We start from the raw sequence: 21,998 nt of genomic DNA, 5'->3' as shown, positions 1-21,998 counted from the left end.
CAGTACTTGTGTTGGGGGCACATGAGACTGCTACTAAAGCTCATAGCCTTCCAAAGAGCTGTCTTTTAGCCTCCTTCTATTTCACTTTGGTCTGGGGGGGAGGGAAGGATGGAGTAAGGGCAGAGGGGACTTAGGTTACTCTCCATGGTCCTGCTTGAAAGATAAGACATTACAACTTGGGAAAAGGTACATTTGTATATGTATGGTTCTTAAGTGCATGTGTGTATCTTTATGTAAATGTACAGAACTCAGAGTATTTCCAGTGTAACTGTTACTTGAGCATGGGGGAGTACAAATGTGACTATCAATGCAATTTGATACTTAAGTATAACTTGAGTACATGTGCAATAGGAAGATAAGTATTTCTTGACATGTGAATGCATCCATTGATCTTTACCCTCTGCCATGCTTACCTGGGTAGCACTGGCCAGATCTGAGCGTCACCTCAAACCAGGAGCTGACGGGAAGCTTCTGTTCCAGTAGCCCTGTGCCTCCTTGCAAGCAATCACTCTACAAGCGAGTCACTGAGGACTTCCAGGAAGATCCCATTTCTGTAAGGTATGAGACTGAGGAAGGCTAGGGGGTCACCATGTCATGTCTTCTTTGGGTCAGTTATAGCCGGTTGTAGCTGTGGCAGAACACAGATACAGGAAAGTGTGCAGAGGGAGACTATTGACCTCACAGGCTTGTTGTGAATAAAATACTTTGTAAGTTGTAAAATATTAGACAAATGTAATGTAATCCCATTCTTCTCATCTTTTTAATGGACTTCGGCTAGGAATGGTTCTGGGACAAGCCACTGTCTTTCCATTCTTTTATATTTAATGTTCTTTGAACTGTTATAAAGTAGGTAAGATAGTGACTTTTTAAATAACTAAATCAAAGTATAGAGACATAAACTCATCTCCTATAGACTCACTGAAAGTATCTTTGAGACCACTATGGTAGAAGATAGGAGGACAGGGATGATATGTAACTTGTACTGTTAGCACATTATTTTGACTACTTCCATTAGATCTTTATAGTTTGAAAACTTTCATGCTGTGTAGATGATAATGATGATAATGATAACAATAAGCCCCTCTGGGTTGGGAAGAAGTGCTCTGAGATCCCACTTCTTTTTTCTCTCTAGCAGCTCCCAGGAGTTTCTTGATAAAGATTTTGGCATCTCTTCAGGAGAGAAGATAGATGACATAGAACTGGACTATGAGGTGATAGATATGGGAGGTAGGTACAACTATTGTTGGAAAATCTCCCCCAGTTAGCCAGGCAATTTCCCATGATACCAGACCATTTTTAGATTAGTAGGGTAATGAGAAGGGATCTTCAGGGACATGATCCCTGTGGCTGCACCCCGTCACTGACCTAGAAGAGTTTAAGTTAGATCATAGGAGTAAAGATTTCGATCTAAGAGTGACTCTAGATGTCCTCTAGTCCAACTAGAGGAGGGGACTGAAGACCAGAGAGGCTAAGTGATTTGCCCCAAATCACACAGATAGTAAGTAGCAAAGTTGGGATTTGAATTCAGGTCCCCTGACTCTTGGAGTCAGCATTCTTTCCATTGCAGTACTTCTGGCATGTCACCTATTTTAAAATTATTTTCATGCAGTGTGATCCTGGTTACTGGCTTTTCTTTCTTTCCTTCCTTTTTCCTTCCTTCTTTCCTTTTTCCTTCCTTCCTTCTTTTCTTTTTCCTTCCTTTTTTCCTTCCTTCCTTCCTTCCTTCCTTTCTTTCTTTCTCCTTTCTTTCTTTCTCTCTTTGTTCCTTCCTTCCTTCTTTCCTTCCTTCCTTCCTTCCTTCCTTTCTTCCTTCCTTCCATCCATCCTTTCTTCCTTCCTTCCTTCCTTTCTTTCTTCCTTCCTTCCTTTTTTTCTCCTTTCTTTCTTTCTCTCTTTGTTCCTTCCTTCCTTCCTTTCTTCCTTCCTTCCTTCCTTTTTTTCCTTTTCCTTTCTTTCTTTTCTCCTTTTTTCTTTCTTCCTTCCTTCCTTCCTTTCTCTCTCCTTTCTTTCTCTCTCTCTGTTCCTTCCTTCCTTTCTTTCTTCCTTCCTTCCTTCCTTTCTTTCCTTCCTTCCTTCCTTTTTTCCTTCCTTTCTTCTTTTTTTCTTTTTTTTTTTGCTTCACTAGCAGGCTAAGAGATCTGTGTATAGATAGCACAAGTTCTATTCTCTCTATCCCTGTGTCTGTCTGTCTGTCTCTCTCTCTGAAATAAATTGGAGTCAGACAACCTTGATTAAATCCTGACCCTACCAATTACCAACCATGTGACTTAGGCAAGTTACTTCCCATTTCTGGCCCACAGCTTCCTCATTTGTGAAATGAAGGGTTTGGCTACATGGTTTCTAAGGTTCCTCCTAGTTCTAACATTCTGTGCCACTGATGTCTTCTCTTTGGGTTTGGGCAAGCTTATCCTTCCACTCTTTGAAAGAGGGCAATGGACTTGAATCCTCAGTAGGACTTGGGAAATTCAGGACTCTTGGCCAAGACTTAATAATAACTGCTTACATTTATATGGTAGTTTGCACACATTATCATTAGGAGGATTGGAGAGAGTACTTAGCTTGAAGGGCTGAACTTGGCAGCAGTAGACATGAGTTCAAATGTCAACTCAGTCACCTATGTGACCTTGAGTAAGTCACAATGTCTGGGCCTCAGTTTCCTTATTGCAAAATGAGTGTGTTGGACTAGTCTTATGGCTTTTGAGGTCCTTTCCCAGGTCCTATGACCCCTAAAACACCCCCATGATTTTAAAGGGTGCCGTGTAAGACAGCATGACAGTTTCCTCTAATGATCTAAGGGCAATGGTGTGCTGAAGTCCACTCCCACTAGAGACAGAAAACCAGTTGTCAAATTTTCAGTGTGAGCATTTACACCCTAGAAATCAGCAAATGCTCCAATCAGGACTTAATTTATTGTTTATATTCAAGAAATCAATGGATAAAATGATAATAGTGCAGATTAAACCTTAAAAGTATGCCATAGTATGTGTTTCTTGATTGTATTAGAAGGAGAGGGTTGGGAAGCTGATCGTTAAACATTTACCAGCAGACCACTGTCTAAGGCCAACCAAGGTATAACCGCTGTGAGGTGGAGAGGCCATCACATTTCTGTTCTTCCCCAACAGCTGCCTATCAGGGATTCATCCTTGTGGCCACAAGGTGGTGCTGGTGCACCACCAAATTGGTGAGCCCCGTTGACCAGAGAAACTGGACTTTAAAGGATGCTAGAAGCTTTGTGAGAAAACCATACATCGCTGAATTTTAAAGCTAGAGGGTTCCTTAAGCATCATCAAGCCCATTTTACAGAGGAGGAAATAGAGGTCTAAATAGGCTAAGTGATTTAATCAAAACAACGAAGCTAGTTAGTGGTATGACTGGGATTAGAACTCATTTCTCTTGACTTCTTGGCTACATTGTCCAGTGTTTTAGGGAGGTACCATTTGTATTTCTCCAGGGTGGTATGGACCAGCAGTTGCTCTAAGTCATCAGTAATTTTTCCTAGTGGTTTAGCATCCTGTGGGACAAGGCAGATTAGGTGAGCAGCGGAAGAGAGAAAAGAGGATTGTAATAGTGGAGTATCTGGTTGGACTCTGGGGTCCCATCCAGCTTTAATTATATAATCCTGTGACCTTTTTTCAAGTACGATTGTCTCCATCTTGACCTAGCCTGGTCTTTGTTCACTTGTTCTATATTTCTTAGTAGGTTTCTCTGGAACAGAGAGTGTCCAGAAGGCATTTCCCCCAAGTTCCTGCCCCCCAGAAAGGTGAGTTTCTAGGACTCTTTTATTGTCATTGAGTTGAGGAAGCAGGATAGGGGGGAAAATTCCCAATTGTATTCTCTGTCTAGGTAAGGCAGGGGAAGTGATGGACTTTTCACAGGATGGGGGGTCAGGGCAGGGATGTGACTTGTACTTCAGGCTACCTGGTAGATCACAAGAGGTAGAAATTGATAAATCCTAAAGCCAGTAGGGCCCGGAAGGGACCAACTTGATTTGCTTCTAGGTAGCACTTGTACTGAAGAAGAAAAATGCTTGTTTTTTTTTTTTCATTCAGCAATGTTCTAGTGCGTCGACGTCCTGCCTTGAGGAACCTGAGTCAGGTAACGGTGCTGGCCTTCCAGGGGGACTCCTTGTTGGATCAAATCAGCATCATTGGCGGAAACCACACAGGCATCTTCATTCACCGCGTCACCCCCGGCTCTACAGCAGATGAAATGGCTTTGCGTTCTGGCACCCAGATCATGATGGTATGTATATCTGCCATCTGGTCCCTGGCTGTGTAAATAACTTGAGTTTCTGATGTATGGAGAGGAAATAGTACTGTAGATAACCCAAAACATTTGATAGTATTTAAGTCTCTTTTGTTTGCTTTTGAATGTGTTAATCTATTGACCTATCTAGCTATCTAAATAGATAGGCATATGAACATATGTAGATTTATATAGAGAGTACACAAAGTGTGTAATGCTAGTGTGAGGCCGTACCCTCTGGCATATGGATCAGGTTCAATCTTGGGAGCCTTTTTTGAATAATAATTTCTATGGATCATTTCATCTCCACCTGTGTTTCTCCTAGGAACATGAGAATCTTTCTCTGAAAGGGCCCTCTCAGGTCTTCTGCAGGCATTGAGTTAATAAGGAGCTTAAACATGAGACAGGTTTACTTGAGAGACGATAAGGAACAGAAAATCCTTAACAAAGCAATTAGAAGCATTCTTTCCTCTGCCTCTTGGGCTGTCATCCTGGGCCCCATGACCAGTTTAGTGTGTCCTCTGGCACTCACGCTCTTCCTCCTTGGGTCTGTGTGCTTTGGTGTTCTGTATGGATTGAGTTGTTGTAGAGAACTCCGTGGGGCATCCCTCATACCAGCAATCTGTCATCTATGCACTGTTCTGTGCTCAGCCTCACTCCTCTACACCATGGCTCCCATTCTCTGCCATTGGAAGATTTTGGAGCTTTCTAAACATTAGGCTCTTCCTCTTTCCTGTAAGAGATTTTGGTGGGGAAGGAATATGCTATTTTCTGATCGGCACATTCCCCGCCCCCTCCATCCCCCTTCCCGTGTGTGTGTGTGTGTGTGTGTGTGTGTGTGTGTGTGTGCCTCTTTTCTTTTCTTTACAGACTTACAGAAGTGGGTTCCCATTGAAGGAGAAGTTATAATTGAATTATGACATTTGTATTTAAAGAAATCTGTGTTTCGTTATTGTTTAGTTGTGTCTGACACTTCTTGACCCTATTTGGGGTTTTCTTGGCAAAGATACTAGAGTGGTTTGCCATTTTCTTTGCTCATTTTACAAATGAGGAAAAAACAGGGGTAAGTGACTTGCCCAGGGTCACACAGACAGTAGGTATCTGAGGTACTATTTGAACTCAGGTCCTCCTGACTCTAGGCTCAGCACTCTAACCACTGAGTCACCTAGCCGCCTGCATAGATTATTACTTATTTCCATTTCTGTCCCTTCTTCCGCTGGACCCTATAAGTCTGAGAGATTTTTGAATTATGTAAGGCTGGGATGGGAGATAGCTGTGGAGCAAGCTGTGGCAGAAGTTAGCTTTTCTTGGCAGAAGTTGGACTCTGTCCCACAGAGAATACCTAGTTTTATACTGGAGCAGCTAAGGTGCTGCTGACGGTCTGAGTGAAGAACAGAAAGTCATCCCTTGTCCCTCTTACGGTTAAAATGACACATTGGACTAAATCATGACAGCAAAGGCTTTTTCATAGGGTCCAAAATATTCTGCTATCAGTGTTGGTCCTTCATCCTGAAATTTTAGATGAAATTAATTTTATCTTCATTGCCTCTATTTTACTCTTTTTCTCATTACCACAACCATTGAGGCAGCGCAGTTGAACTGTAGGGTTTTCAGTGGTCCTGAGAAGGACATCAGCTTTTCTCCTACTCTGCAGGCAGTAGATAAAAGCAAAGAGAGACTGCTGGACTGGTGTTTGCTAAAGGATGGTCCATTATGCTGAAATTGAGAGCTAGTTATCTGAGAAGAAAAGAAAGAGATGGGCCTAATGAGACCTTTGGGTTTCAGAGCTATATGACTTCAGGCATCTTGTTCTTCAGCATCTTTCTCTGGATGGGCTGATTTTTCCCCTTGGAAACTCTGATGTATGGGTTGTCCTGTGAATCGCCCGAGTTTCTGGGTTCATCGAATGCCAATGAGTTTGAATGATGATGGCTCTGAGCCACAAAGTCAACGGCAGTAATGTTACTGAAAATAGCGTCTGAGCTCTTCGCTGTTCTCTTGGCCATGCTTATGTTAGAGACTCAAGAACAATTGCAGTCAGAAGTCTTCAGCCCTTGATATTTCTTACCCTATGAAGAACATAACACAGGTATGGTTTATGTTTGAGTTCTGTTATGGCCAGGATATGTGAAGAGCTGGGCAGAGAGTCTGTCTTTTCTGAGTCATCCTTGAATCATGGAGTTAATGGAAGCCAAAGTCAAAGGACCCCTAAAGGATAACAGTAGTAACATAACATCTTTCAGTTTTGGACTGGTAATGGTTAATAGTGCAACACCTCACACATAGTAGGCACTTAAGTGTTTGCTGAATTGCATGGAGTAAATTCTCTTGCAGACTTGAGCTGTCATCTTAGGTTAAGTGTTGCTGACTCTGTCCGTAGGTGGATTATGATTCGAAGGAGATCACTTTCAAGGCTCTTCTGGAGGACACAACCCTGGAGCAGGCAGTAGGGCTTCTCAAGAGGGTGAATGGCTTCTGCTGCTTATCCGTGAAGGTCAACATGGAAGGTACAGATTCCTTTCAGTCCTTTATTTTCCTCCCAAAGTTTTACCGTACTCCTCTTCTCCATCCTTTGCCTTCTAGCTATTATTCTTCATAAGATTCTGCTTCTTTGATTATTGCGCACTCACTTCTCCCCACTCAACTCCAGAGTCAGGAACAGAATTTAGAGCATGCCCAGATTTAGTCCCCATAGACAATCAAGGTAGCTAAAAATCCTTTTTTGTTGTTGTTGTTTAGTCTTTTTCAGCTGTGTCCAACTTTTTGTAACCCCTTTTGGGGTTTTCTTGGCAAAGATACTAGAGTGGTTGGCCATTTCCTTCTCCAGCTCATTTTACAGAGGAGGAAACTGAGGTAAACAAAGTTAAGTGACTTGCCCAGGGTCACACAGCTAGTAAGTGTCTGAGGCCAGATTTGAACTCAGGACTTCCTGACTCTAGGCTCACCACTATCCTATGTGCCACCATTTCAGTAGAAATCCTTCTGCTGAAGCCAATGCTAATGAACAGGAGAAAGAATACTGGTTCTAGAATGAGAAGACTTGGATTCAAAACCTGCCTCTGATATTTAAATGTGTGACTGGGCAAGTCATTTACTTTCTCTGCACCTCACTTTTGTCATCTACAAAATGAAGGGTTTGGACTACACAGTCTCTATGGTCCCTTTTAGCCCTAAAGCTTTGATTCTTATTAAGATTACACGAGATGCTCAAATTTAGAGACATCTCCACTACAAATGTTCACATGGACTATTTGTGCCTGACCTTGGGTAGAGCCTTCCAAGCTCATCTTGGTCTAATCAGCCACAGTTGGACACACTGTACCTTGACCCCGACATAGTGATGGCATTTTGGTCCTCTTTGAGCATGAAGGAAAACACCCATAACCATCCTTTGTTCTTGAGTGTTGAGTTCTCTTGAGTTTCTCTAGCATCTTTAGCCTCCAATCTACAATGTCACTGCTCTTCCACATTTTTATTGTTCTTTCTTCTTTTCCCATTATTGACAGGTTACAAGAGACTGGTCCAGGACATAGAAAACAAAGTGACCACCTCGGGGGATTCATTCTATATCAGGGTCAACTTGGCCATGGAGGGAAAGGCAGGTGGAGAGCTACAGGTGCAATGTAATGACATCCTGCATGTCACTGACACCATGTACCAAGGCCAAAGTTGTTGGCATGCCCATCGAGTCAATTTGTACAGCATGAAGGACACAGATCATGGCACCATCCCCAACTACTCACAGTGAGTTGCCTGTGCCAAATATATATGCTACTCATTCATTCAACAAAAAATTGATTGGGTACCTACTATAACAGGGGCATGGCATAAATGTGGCGCATTCCTGAAGAGTATCTTCTGGGCTTAATTTTGCATAACTTTGCCCAGAATGTTCTATGGTACCCAGGGAATAAACCAAGGTCCCTTTAGGATGATTCAAGGTTTCCCTTTCTTGTCATAGTCTAGTTGACTCTAGGCCATAAGCTAATGAGAAGTGATGAATTACCACAAAGGATTAAAACAACTTTCTCCATAAAGAATTTTTTGTTAGACTTGTTACCTATAAGTACTTGTTAGTCATAACATTTTCCCTTCGACCTTACAGGGTACTTTTTTGTACACCTTTGTTATTGTATAATATAATTATTTATATAATTATATAATATACTTATTTATGTGTATATTATAAACTTCTGTAGTCTACAGTTCCATAAGCTCAGGGCATATATAAACTTTGTGTCTCCCCTAACAGCTGGTTTACTAATCAAAACACAGGAGACATTTTATGATTTTTGTTGTTGAATTTCTTGTGAATCTTTCACATATAAGGATCTATCATAATAGAATCATGGCTGAATACTAGATGATTCTGTTGAGTTGTTTCTAATCAAAAATGACTCTAGATTACTATGTTTAAGCATGATCAAGTAAAAGGTCAAACACTACAGCGCCCTATGTATGTTCTAGAACAAGAAACAGCAGTAGACCATGAGACTTTCGATGCTATATATACTTATAGCAACCCATGGAACATGAATGGGGTTGGGCCTGTAGGGGGCTATCCTATAGATTAGGTGCAAAAGCTCCACTGATGGTTTCCAGGAAAATGTGTGGTTTAAAAGTCTCGGCACTTAGAAATGATGAACAATTCCCTTCCTGTCCACTAAGGAGAGTCACTGACTCAGAGGACCTTTAATAAGGCATGATCCTTACCTCACTCCCTTTCTCTCTTTCATTCTTCTGAGTGAATCAGTACTATCTGAGCCTCCCTCTGGAAGCCTGGAAAGAGGGTTGGAGCCTTTCCCTCCACCACCCATTCCTGAAGCATGGCAACTGCTCCCATGTGGCAGCTAGAACAGTGGCTCATCTAAATGAGCTTGAACCTGGGCCTTTGGCTGCCTTTTTTCTTTATGTTTCTTTCCCAAGCTGAAATAAGTAACCAGATAGTGATTCTGAGATGAACATTCCCCCTATTGGAGACAGCCTAGTGAGTTCAAGAAGTTGGAGCTCCTGGGTCCCTCAGTCGGAGCTGTGTGGGAGCATGTAAGTGCTCTGCACTCTAGTACTTTTTGGAAAACATGACCACCAGCAGGAGGATGGGCCCAGTGCTTGGTCTGATTTGCTAGAAGACATGAACCTGTAGGGAATTATTCAAACAGTGAAAAGCCACTATGAAATCTGAAGTGATGATTTTATAGTCTCACAAATTGTTTCACATCCTAATAATTTTAAGTAACCTCCCTGGAAAGCACAGCAGTAGTTGTTGTACTCCTACTGCCTGTTTAATTTTTTTTTATGTCAACGCATGCTTGTACATCTTGTGTATAGTAAGCATTTCTTTTGTGTAGAGGAAATAAACAGCTGTCCTATCCTTGATATATACTGAATACTGAATACCTTTCTACTCCCTACTTTGGGGAAGCCCAAGACAAGAGCTGAATTTAAGCTTTAAGTAATGTTTCCTAGGGCTCCAGAGTGGGGTCACATAGAGCCAGATATAAGATAAATGAATACGAGGGCCCCTTGGTGAAGAGGAACAAGGTGAGCACCCCGGCCATTGGGTAGATTCTGCCATCTGAAGAGAGTCAATTCTTTTGTCTCATTGTGTCTGGCTCTTTATAACCCTGAAGAAAACTATCAAGACATGAAATAGTTTGCAGCATTATTAAACAGTTATTTTAAATTTCACCTCAGTTCTGCACTGTCCAAACAATTCTATCCAGGTCCCTAATTTATATAAATCCTGACCAGGTGGTGCGTTCATCTTTCTGCTGGTGATCATCTTCTCCAAAAAGCATCAGAATTGCAGAATATTCGCTTGCTATTTGACAACTTGGACTGAGGGACCCAGGAGCTCCAACTTCTTGAACTCATTAGGCTGATTCCAATGCTGGAAATGTTCATCTCAGGATCACCATTCAGTCACCTATTTCAGCCCAGGAAAGAAAAAGGAGATAAAAAGATAAAGCAGAAAAGGCAGCCAGAAACCCAGGTAGGGATAGGGTCCCAGCCCTCCTCTTACCCTTCCAGAGAGAAACTCAAATAGTACTGATTCCCTCAGCATATTGGAAGAGAGACAGGGACTGAAGCAGGATCCTGCCTTATTAAAGGTCCTCTGGGTCAATGGTTTTTCTTACTCAGTGAACAATAAGGGAATTGTTCATCATTTCTAAATGAAAGCTCTTAAAGCCATGCATGTGTCTGAAAGTTGCCAGGGGAGCTTCTATGTGTGATCCATGGTATGGTCCCTACAGACTCACTCCCATAGGATGTAACTCCTGCTACACAGGGGTGTGCTATATCTCACTATGTTCTAGAGGAGACTGGACAATACCCCATCCTCTTGGGTCCCAGTCTTCTTCCCTCAACAGGTTCTTTTTACAGCTCCCCATTGAGAGTGGTTGCACCAACACCAGAGTTCCTCATGGCTGAGTCACCAACTCGATCTCTTCCATTTTTGTGGCAGGGCTCAGCTGCAGCTCATTACCCTCATCCAGGACATGACCCAGCAGATCACAGTCACCCGCAAGGTGAGGAAAGCCTGAGGGGCAGGAACATTTAAGCTAACTTTGGCTGTCCCTTGTCCTAGGTCCCCAAAAATCTACAGGTGGGGCTTTGGGACACAAGGCCCAACCTTCACTTGGGGCCCTTCCCGCTTGTCCTACAGTTATTCTCTCCTGATCCATTTGCTGATCTCCTCTAAAATGATGTACTGGAGTGGTGGAGGCAAAAATCTGACCCACAATACTTTCCCTCCAAGGGAGTTCCTGGGGTGGAGCTTAGAGCTTTCTGTAGTGTAGCCTCTATGTGAAGAGGATAAATTGCCATCCTAAATGAAGATTTACATAAACTCCTACACCTTGCCCTTCTGTATCTTTTCATAGCTGTTATTTTCTGGTCCCAGAGCTCTGGGGCTAGTCGGCTGACCCCAGTGTCCTAGTGCACTGACTCAGCTCTATGGGTCTGCATATAATATAATCTTTAATGCTATCATTTCCTGGTTTTACTTGCCCTTAGTTTACCATTCTCTGGCTACTCCTCCATCTACTTTTATTTCTTTTGGTCCCTCCAAATCTATGATAAGCTTCTTGTGGGGAAGGACTGTTTATTATTTTGTTTTTGCATCATCAGCCCCTAATCCAATGCCTTATACCTGGAAGGCACTTGCTGAGTGTTTGTTGGATCGGATTGGAGGCAGCCAACCTAAGAGGATTCCCTCCTGCCACCTCTCTTTCTCCCTTTTCCTATGGCACCTGGTTCTCCTATCCTTATACCTGCCCCATGATACAAGTGTGGAGACTGTCAGGTCACCTGTGGGATGGGGAGGGAGGGGAATACAGGAAAGTTTACCCTCCTGAAATGTTTTCTGGAGACAAGACTCTGGGTCCCCTCAACACACTCTCTGGAACTTCAATCTCCATCTCTTCCTTTTCTTTCTCTCCCACGCACTGCTTTTGCAGTCATCTGGGGGACAACAGAAATTAGTGCGCATAGTCAGCATGGACAAGACCAAGACCAATCCGCTGTGTTCTTCCTTCGATGGGAGCCAGGCTGAGCCCAGCAAGTTGGAAGGTGTGGCCCGGGTTCATCAGTGGCAAAGGGAGGCCCAGGGAGGGTGGTTCCAGGATAAGCAAGGGACCATTACCAGAGGTAAATTTTATCACAGAGGCACCATTCCCCTGTGACCAGCTCTGTGTTACAAAGAGGATCATGAAAAACAGAAGAATAATAAACTTAACTAAAGAAACTGGAAAATAGGACTAAGATGAGAAGAGCTTCGGAGAGGGATGGCCGAGTTTTACCCATTAATTTTCCTTACACAGATTCATCTATGGTGTGTTTTTGGGCAGAGAGCTGTTTTACACTAGTGCCTTACACACTGGTAAAATCCTACAAGCCAGTCAGGCCTCGGCCTGTGCTCTTTGTGCCTGCAGTGGTTGGGAGGATCCTGAGTGAGAAGCTGAGCCTCTTCAAGGACTTTGAGAAATGCCCAACAGGTACGTCCCCCTTCTTAGCATCTGCCTTCTTAGCCAGGCAACAGGGCAGTGCCAAACTTAATTTCATGGGATTTAGGGTACCTCAGTACCTCTGTGATGTGAAGAAAATACATGTTACAAGGGGCCAGTGAATGCAAATCTAACTGGGGAAGTCCCACTTCTGAATAGGATTAGACAGATACCTGCCAATCGATTAATTAGTCAACGAGCATTTATTAAGCGCCTGCTATGTGTCAGGCACTGTGCAAGGTATTAGGAATATAAAGACAAAAATGAAATAGTCCTTGCTTTCAAGGGCCTTCCATTCTCACAGGGGAGACAGAATGCACACATATAATTTTATGCGTAATATATATGAAATAGACAGTAACCTTAGAGAGCATGTTCTTAGCACCTGGAAGGAATGGAAAAGGCCTTCTGCAGAAGTTGCCCTTTAGCTGAGCCTCAAAGAAAGCCAGGGATTCTAAGAGGCAAAGGTGAGGAGGAAGAACATTCCAGGCACAGGGGAGGAGATATATATTGGAACAGATGATAGTCACAGATGATCAGAGATGGAGTGTTGAGTGTGAGAAACAGCAAGTAATAAGACAGTATGAGTAGATCATAGAACAGGTGACTCTAAATGTAGATGGTTTTTTCAAGGAGTTTAGCTGTGAAAGGAAGAAGAGATAAAAGAAAATAATGAATGAGGATAGTAGCATCCCGTAAGGGTTTTTAAGGACAGGGAAGAGATGGTAGTGTTGGCAGACAGCAAGGAAGGAAATAGTAGATAAGGAAAGCTTGAAGATCAGAGGGAGTGGTGATAGTAGGGGCAATATACTGAAGAAGATGGGGGGCAGTGGAAGCAAGGATCTATGTAGTGGCATTGGCTTTGTTGGGGAAAAAGTTCACAACTTCTTTAGGGAATGTGGTAAAAAAAAAAAAAAGAAGAAGATTATGGAGGATGACAGGAGATGTGCAATGAGGAGAGAGGGAGAAGAAAGATCTCATGGAAAATAGTATTCATTTTCTCTGTTAAGTATGAGGTAAGGTCCTGGACTGAGTGAGCAGGGGAGTGCTATGGGAGACTCATGGAGAGAAGAGGTTTGGAACTGCCATGGGGTGAGTAGGACAGAGAATCAATTAGGGAGGAATAGAAGATTTGCCTTGTCACAGTGAGGGCCACTTGAGATTAGATAACATCAATTTGTAGTGAACCCAACCACCACAGCTGCATATTCTCCAACTCCCTTCAACAGTATGCAAGTATGCATGAAGAAGGTAGGTGATAAGAGTACTCTAGGGTTGGGATTTAGCAAAGTGTGAGTAGCAAAAGAACAAGAGAACAATGGATTCAAAGGGCTTGGATAGTCTAGAGTTGAACTAGATCATTAAAGGATTGAATTTGGGAAGGGAGGAAGGTATAGCCAGAGCAAGGGTGATGGCCTGGGAAAGTACTGAGAGATATAGGGATTGAAGGGTATAATGAGGACAAAGAACAGTTTTGGGAGAAGTAAGGAACAGGGAGAGGAGGAATGATGGGAGACTGTGATCGGGTAAAAGAACTTTGGAATTCTTAATCATGGAAGTGGAACACTTGTGAGTGATGGCAAAGTCACCATCTTTGTGTGTAGGTGAGGTGGGAGTGGAGGAGTAAATTGAGTGAAATGAGTAGACTGAGGAACTGGGGGTAGGGGCTGGGCTAGGGTGTTTGAGGGAACATTGGCATGTTTGCTAAAGTCACCAGTATAAGGGTAGGATGTGAGGAGACAGTAGGAGGGAGATTGTGAGCCAAGAACTGGACTCATTAAGAAAGGTGGAAGAATGTCAGATAGACACCAGGATTTGAATTGGGTGATAAATATGAACCGCAAAGGAGAGAGGTTGCTGAGTGCTGGTGGTAGATGGAGAATCCAGAAGTGGAAATTATCACAAGAAATTTTTTTAACCATTCCCCCAACCAGTGATTGGTGGGGGAAAAGTATAAAAGAAGCCAGGATTTTGTACTACCAAGATTTTGGGTACCCTAAGACCACTTTGGTAGCAATGAAAGCTTGACAGGAATGTCAGCTACTCCACTGGCTCAGGTGGTACTACTGATTGGGTTAGCACCCCAGTCACTGGGATGCAAGTAGGTCTATGAATTTAAGAAACAGATGGGAAAGCATATAGTTGTATGCTGACATACTCACCTTGTATGTGATTAGTTTGGCACAGAGGAAAACACAATGAGTAGCCCTCCATGCTTTGGTATCCCCAAAAGGCAAAACACATTGAAATAAATCAGAAAAACTAATAATGCTTCAGTGCAGATTTTATTGACCACTAAAGTGGACAAACCACAAGGGCAAATGAAACATGAATATATGAATGTTTTTGTTATGTACCAATACTACATCAAAGCAAATGAGACATCACGTTCCCTCTTTGTCAACAAATATTCTTAGCTTTAGTTTGGAATGATGCAAATAAAGTGACTAAAGTATCCATACCCTTTGCATCAGAGGGTCCAGTACTAGTCAATACCCCAAAGAGGCCACTGATAAGTAGAACGTTCCCATGAAAATATTGCAAAATATTTCTATCAGTACTTTTTGTGATAGTAAAGAATTGGAAACAAAGTAAATGTCCATCAACAGGGGAATGGCTATAAAAAATGTTGAGTGTGATGAATACAGAGAAACATGAGAAGATCCACATGAACTGATGCAGAGGAAGGTAAGCAGAAGAAAACAGTATCCACGATAACTATGAAAATGTTAATGGAAAGAACAACCCCCCCCCCCACACATGCACATGCACATGTATACATAAAAATTGGAAGTGAACGTTGTAAAATTAGAAAGAATAAACAGATTTTGAAAGAGATGTGGGAAAACACTCCCACCCTGCCCCTTTGCAGAGGCAAGAGGTCTACTTATACTTTCAGATTTTTTTGATGTATTGATTAGTTATGCTGCTTTTTTCCTCTCCCCCCTTTGTTTTTGTCCTTATAAAAATACTATTTGTTATATGGTATAGCTCTCTGAGAGGAAGAGGGAAAAAGATAGTGGGGGAAACTATGATGATGTACAAAAACCATAATAATTCTTAACTCCAGTTAAAAGAAGTAGGTGAAAATGTAGGAGGAAATATAATTGCCTAAATCTAAAGAAGGAAAAACCATAGAACCTGAAGGCATTGAAACTCTACATGTAACACAAACCTTAGAAACGTTACCTAATAATGAAATAGATGGCAAAATAGCTAATGTTTAAAGGAGAGGAGTGACAGGAACTCCAAAAGCCCTTTATGAGCTTAATGATACAAATCAAACTAATAGACTGACAATACCAAAACAGAGTAATTTTTTAAAATTTGGTTATCTACCACAGCATTCTCTCACAACACTTGGCAAAGAAGATAAAAACTTATCAGGATCTGCACACAACAATATATGCTGCAGCCCTTGCCATGGAAGGGAAGAGCAAATGGCAAAAGAGAAAAAATGTAGCCAGGGACCCAGGAACAAGCTCTGCTAGTTGAAACCCCAGCAACCCCTTGCCACATTGCCAAGGCCACCATGCTGCTGGGGTAAAGACTAACCCTTCCCCAACCTCTCACTGGAAGTCTCATATTTACATGATGTTACTTGGAGAAGGAAGCAAGAGAATGCCAGTTACATGTGTAACAGGTACTATCCCATGGACCATGGGCAGAATTACCCTTCTACCTTCTGGTTCAAACATGTGAGAGCTTTGGGGCCTGCTTCTGGCCATATAGGCTTCAGGGCTGAAGGCTTTGTTGCTTTTAAATGATAAAGAGAAGCTTTATTGGCTGCTGGACTGGAAAAGCTGATGACTCAGTGAATGTTTAAAGGGGAACCTAGACACAGAACTCTATTTGCCACATGGGAGAGTTGAAGAAAGAGACAGAACAAGAAGCTGTCTCTTCTTTTAATTAACACAGCACCTTCATCATGCTCCACCTCACCAACCTGCTGGTAATGGTGGGGGAAGAACAAAGGACCATGAAGGGTTTTCTATTTCTATATCTAAAATGCCCATTTAATTTGGGGTCAAGAATAGAACAGGCTAACCCTATTTCCTTTTTGAACAGGATTGTTAAAATAATAGATCAGAGGAATGATGTATTAGTTGTTAGTGGTTCTGTGTCAACTTAAGAGGAGGTATCACTGAAGTGCCTCAGAGATCTGCTTTTGACCCTGTGCTATTTAACATTTTCCTCAATGACTTGGGTAAAGACATGGATACTTTTCAAATTTGCAGATGATGCATATCTAGTTGGTTGTTATTGATTGGTTGTTTCAGTAGTGTCCGACTGTCTGTGACCCCATTTGGAGTTTTCTCAGCAGAGACAGTGGAGTGGGTTGCCATATCCTTCTCCAGCTCATTTTACAGATGAGGAAACTGAGGCAAACAGGGTTAAGTGATTTGCCCAAGGTCACAAAACTAGTAAGTATCTGAGGCTAGTTATAAACTCAGGAAGATACACCTTCCTGACTCAAGGCCTGGTGTTCTATCCACAGAGCCAGAATAACTAACACACAGGATGACAGGTCCAAAAAGTTCTCCAGGCTAGAACAATGGACTGAGGAGAAGACTCAAATGAAGCATAATGGTGGCAGTACCTCTACGACTATTCCCTGTTTCTCCCATCTGGCTAAAATTCATTTCAAAGTTAAATAGAAATTATTTCTGCATTATTTGTTACTTAGGATTTTATACTTCTGCTCTCTTCCATTTGTGCAGATAATTTAGCATTCACAGTTCTGTGGTGTCAAGCTCCAGACTATTTCCTATCTTGGAACAGAGTCCAATTTATATAAGTGGCATATGGGGAGAAAGATCTCTGTAGACTGGGGAGCTTTCTGTGAACAGACTCTTCCCTGGGGGGCTAAACTCAGTCACAAAGAGGAATTTTTGCATCTGCAGAACTGGTTCAGTCAAGGTGACCTGACCTTTTCCTTCAGGAAATCCCCCAGTGCCCTCACAGGGGTTGGAGTGTGGGTTGGGCAGTAGGTAAGGCTAAGGAGAGACACACAACAGAGTAGTAGTTGGGAGTAGTGACCTAGGAATGGTCCAGAGGAGGATCATAAGGTGAAGTTGGGGCAACCCACTGTGGGTTGTTGGAGTTCTGAGGCAAAGACCCCATCATTCCAGGCTACTTAAAGCTCTTCCTGAAGCTATGTGTACAATACTCTCTCCCAGGGCCATACACTGGGGTATTGTCTCATCTGGGAAGGTCCTCCATGCACTCCTTGGGTTACTTCCATTTTTATGCGCCCCCTGACGTGGGCACCTTTTGTACAAAAGTGCTATACTCACATGGCCCTTTCCTTCCCATTCCTTTTTGCCTTCTCAGAGAATCTGAGTCAAGAAGAGTATGAAGAACGGAGTCAGAGAGGAGACATAATCAACGAGAAGGAGGATCCCAGCCACCACAGTTATGTAACCTGCCAAGCAGTAGAGTCCTTGGTGCAGAAGGTACAGGAGATCTGTTCCATAGGACAAGAGGGAGAGTGGAGAGAAAGGACCAAGGCAGCTGGATAAGTCGGTGCAGAAAGGTCTTTGCAGACAAAGTTGCACCCAAAGAGGGTTGAGTTGAAGACTCTTCCAGACCCAACTCCATAGAAAAGCTTGGCTATTTTGTAACTAATTTCCTCTCTGAAAATGGCGCAACAATAGCCAAGTGAAATCCATACAGGTGATAGCTTTGTACAGGTGACGACATCTTTCCATGCGGAGTTAATTATATTTCTCCAATTCCTTCCTGTTGTATCCTTTCCCAGGGAGTCGGAATCAGGATCAGTTGTCTGCCCCTCACAGGATTGATTCAACTCAAGCCAATACATATTTATTAAAGGCTTACTGTGGGCAAGAACCTATGTGAGGCATTGGGAATACAAAGATACCATCCCAGCCTTCAAGGAGTCCAGGATGGTCCTGAGAGTTCGAGTCATTTTTTCCCCCTGATGCCAATAGCCTTACCCCTCTCCTCATTTTCTACAGAATATACACTGTCTCTTGGACATAAGGCTGAACTGTGTGCAAGCCCTGCACAGGATTGAGATCTTCCCTATCATTGTCCACATCTCTGTCACTGAGAAGAATGCCAAGAAACTCAAGTATGTACATACCTCTGGGCATGGGAGGGGGTAGTAACTTTACCTAGCTACTGGAGCCCCCTCAACTTCCCATAGCATATATTCCAATGATGTCTAGGGGAACACACAAGGATTCAGGTTGCTTTTGCTTCCTCTTTGTAAAAAAAAATTGTACAGATTGTTTCACCATTTGAAAAGGGCAGTTCTTCCAAGAAGGCAATTCTGGGTAGCATCATAACTAGGGCAGAGAGATCAGGGCTTTGCCACAGGGCACTGAAATTTAGAGAGTACTGGTTGTACTTATACTTTTAGCATTGTAAAGACAAGATTAAGCACCTAGTTAGTGAGAATAATTAGTTAAGAAGCCAGCATTTGGCATGCCTCCTCTCCAGCCTAGCTCCTTCTTCTATCAGCCTTACTCCTTCTGCCTAAATGATGGCCTGCCCAGTAGCAATCCTATGGTGTCCTTTGTCCTAGGCTTTCTCTTGCCATGGGTCCTTATATGTTGTCTTTCTTCCTGTCCCTCAACTGAAGTCGTCTTAAAAATTTGATTTAAGGTTGCTTGGCCTAGGTGGAAGGCAATGAAGTATAGGACAAAGAATCCTACATTTTAGTTTAGAAGACTGAGTTCAAATCTCAGCTCTGTCACTTACAACCCATGTGACAGTGGTCATGTTGCTTAATTTCTTAGTTTCCTCTTCTTGAAAATAGAGGGAAGGGTAATTGAGGACCAATAAGGTCCCTTCCCAGCTGTAGATCTATGATCAAATGAGTCTTGTGAAGTTTAAGGCAGGTGATAAAATTTTTAGTTGACTCTGGTTTACACTGCAACCCCAGAGAACTACTGTGAAAGAGGAATCTGTCTTAGACCTGTCATCTCTATAACAAAGACATTTTTTGGTCATTGTTACTGTGACATAATGAATAATAAGCTGGCTTCAGTTTCAAAAATCTCCATTCTGACATATAGCAGTGGGACCCTGTACAAGTCACTTAACCTTTCTTTTTTTTTCCCCACTTAATATGACTTTGCTGTCTCTAGGCAAGCCTGTAAGACTCTAAGTTGCAGATTTATGGAGATTTTACTTATCTGTGAGTTCCCTATATCAATGGTCCCCATCCCTATTCCTGATTAACATGGATAGTCTGAGTTAACTCAATACAAGAATGAAGTAAAAATATTAGAAACTTTTAATTTTGGCTACAATATTCGGGATATGGAGATTCCCTGTCATCTATCTCTATTTTAAAATAATAAACTTGATCCTTCCCTTAAAATTCCGTTGGAGAAGTCATCTGGGGCCCAGATTCAGTCTCAGATAAATTTCTATTCTGCAGTTCCATAGAAGCAATTAAGCAGTGCAGTAGACAGAGTGCTAGGCCTGCGGTCAGGAACCCTGAATTCAAATCCGACCCCAGATACTTACTAGCTGTGTGACCCTGGGCAAGTCATTTAACCTCTGCCTCAGCTTCCCCAGCTGTTAAATGAATATCATAATAATACCTACCTCCCTGGGTTGTTGTGAGGGATCAGATAATATTTATAAAGAGTTTAGCACAATGCATGAAACAAAGTATGCTCTATATGAATATTATTAAATTTAAAAATTAAATAGCCTTCATCATATGAAGGGCACTTTCCCTATAGAAAACGCCATTTAATGAGTGACACCTCCATCTGTCTGTTCTGTTTGCACTTTTTTCCTGGGGGCCCAGAGGAGCAATGACCTGAGTCATTGAACACTTTGCCCAGTATCTCAGAATGCTAGTTCATTTACCCAAGATGCCTTAGGAAGAATATCCCAGCTTGATTTATGGAGACCTTTAGATTTGGGCATGCTCAAAATGAGTGGTGAGATGATACCCATATCTTAGGAACTGACTTATGTCATTTACATGAAATGATTCCAAATGCTCAAGTGATGGAGGAAAGGATACATCCTTCGTTCCCCTCCCACTCTCACCCCAATCCCCACCCCATTTAGTATTCCAGGAGACTTCTCATGGCACTATCTGGGTCCATCCTATTCTCTATTTCATTAAAACAGAAAGGCCCTTCAGCGACTTGGAACTACAGAAGAACAGATCCTGGAAACAGCCAAGCGCGAGGAGGCTGAACTGGAGAAGATCTCTTGTTTATATACCAGCCTAGCCCCCGACTGCTGGAGTGATATGGACTCACTTGTCAACTGTGTCCGCATGGCCATTGCTGATGAGCAGAAGAAATTTGTGTGGCTAGAACAAAGCCCTAGGTAACCCTCCCCTTCATGGACTTCTTCCCCATTTCTCCATGAGAGATGGCAGGACCCTTTACATTCTCTACTCCAGTGAATATTTTTTGCAAGTTTTTTCAGCCTTTAACTTATTTTCAAATCAGGATTCTGGATTGGAAATAGTTCAAGGAAGGAGAAACAAATGGAGATCTTGAATGAGACTCAGGTGGGCTTGGGGATCTTCTGCCTCTATTCTGCCTTTGGTGGATAACTGAACAATCAATGCAAACTCATTCATTTTACCTTTTTTTGTGCAAACTAACATACAAGACGACTTCACTAACTCTTTCACCAAGACTTTGGAATTGCCTACCTGATGGACTGAGAAATTTCAGTTCTAAAATTTATTACCAGGGGCAGAATCAAGATGGCAGAGAGAAGGTAGGGGACTCATGTGAGCTCTCCCCCAAACCCCTCCAAAGACCATTACCATTAAATAATGCCCTAAGACAAATCCTGGAGTGGCAGAACCCACAAAAGAATGGGGTGAAACAATTTTCCAGCCCCAGACAACTTAAGTTTAGCAGGAAATGTCTGTCACACTGGGGTGAGAGTGGAATGCAGTCCGGTGCAGGCCATATCAGTTTTCAGCCCCACAAAACCAGGAGCAGGCCTTAGGAGTAAATGGATCAGCAGCTATAGTGGCTGCTTCTGGAGTTTTCAGTCCACAGATAGTAAAGGGGTCAAACAACTGGTCAGAAGGAGATTACAGGGGTCTCTTGCTGGCACTGGGTGCTCTGGGGGACTCTGGCTTTGCCCATACTCAGATACAGGTTGCAGTCCTGAGTGGAGTCCCAGGGTGAGGAGGAGCACTAGTACACCAGAGTTTGTTGTTGTAGTGGAGCAGGGACCCTCATCACAGTTCCTGGTCAGAACAGAGCACAGGACAGGAGAGGAGTAAACACACCTCTCCTAAGTTAGATTATACCACCTTGGAAGCACTGAAAACTTGCAGGTCACTAAGTATCTCTGAAAACAGCTGCACAAAGCCCCTGAAGTTTGGGACAGTGACCCCTCCACCCTGGAAGCAGAGCACCACTTTAGCAAAGAGTTAAAAGTCAAGAAATAGGCTAGGGAAATGAACAAACAACAGAAAAAACTCTGATCATAAAAAGGTACTATGGTGACAAGGAAGATCAAAATACACACTCAGAAAAAACAGCTAAGTCAGAATTCCTACATCCAAAGCCTCCAAGAAAAATATGAATTGGCCTCAGGCCAGGGAGGAGCTCAAAAAGGATTTTAAAAATCCAGTAGAGGGGTAGAGGAAAAATTGGGAAGAAAAATGAGAGTGATGCAAGAAAATTATGAAAAAAGAGTCAACTTAGTAAAGGAGGCACCAAAAAAAAATACTGAATAGGCCAAAGGGTAAAAGAGGTACAAAAATCCAATGAGGGG

General features: G+C 42.6%; 1 protein-coding gene across 1 annotated transcript in view; it reads left to right on the top strand.

The window, feature by feature from the left end:
• CARD14 (caspase recruitment domain family member 14) overlaps positions 1-20,583 on the top strand; it is a 46,655-nt gene extending 26,072 nt beyond the window's left edge. Inside the window, exons 9-20 of the mRNA XM_036755659.1 lie at positions 422-558; positions 1,133-1,227; positions 3,700-3,760; positions 4,017-4,242; positions 6,626-6,752; positions 7,752-7,989; positions 10,712-10,775; positions 11,706-11,817; positions 12,069-12,242; positions 17,586-17,707; positions 18,233-18,348; positions 20,376-20,583. Of these exons, the coding sequence (XP_036611554.1) occupies positions 422-558; positions 1,133-1,227; positions 3,700-3,760; positions 4,017-4,242; positions 6,626-6,752; positions 7,752-7,989; positions 10,712-10,775; positions 11,706-11,817; positions 12,069-12,242; positions 17,586-17,707; positions 18,233-18,348; positions 20,376-20,583 (1,680 nt within the window). The remainder of the gene's footprint in view (positions 1-421; positions 559-1,132; positions 1,228-3,699; positions 3,761-4,016; positions 4,243-6,625; positions 6,753-7,751; positions 7,990-10,711; positions 10,776-11,705; positions 11,818-12,068; positions 12,243-17,585; positions 17,708-18,232; positions 18,349-20,375) is intronic.
• Positions 20,584-21,998: the final 1,415 nt, after the last annotated feature.

The sequence above is a fragment of the Trichosurus vulpecula genome, chromosome 4 (genome assembly GCF_011100635.1).
Source record: "Trichosurus vulpecula isolate mTriVul1 chromosome 4, mTriVul1.pri, whole genome shotgun sequence".
Taxonomy (NCBI): Eukaryota; Metazoa; Chordata; class Mammalia; order Diprotodontia; family Phalangeridae; genus Trichosurus; species Trichosurus vulpecula.
This window is presented reverse-complemented; position numbering and strand designations above follow the sequence as displayed.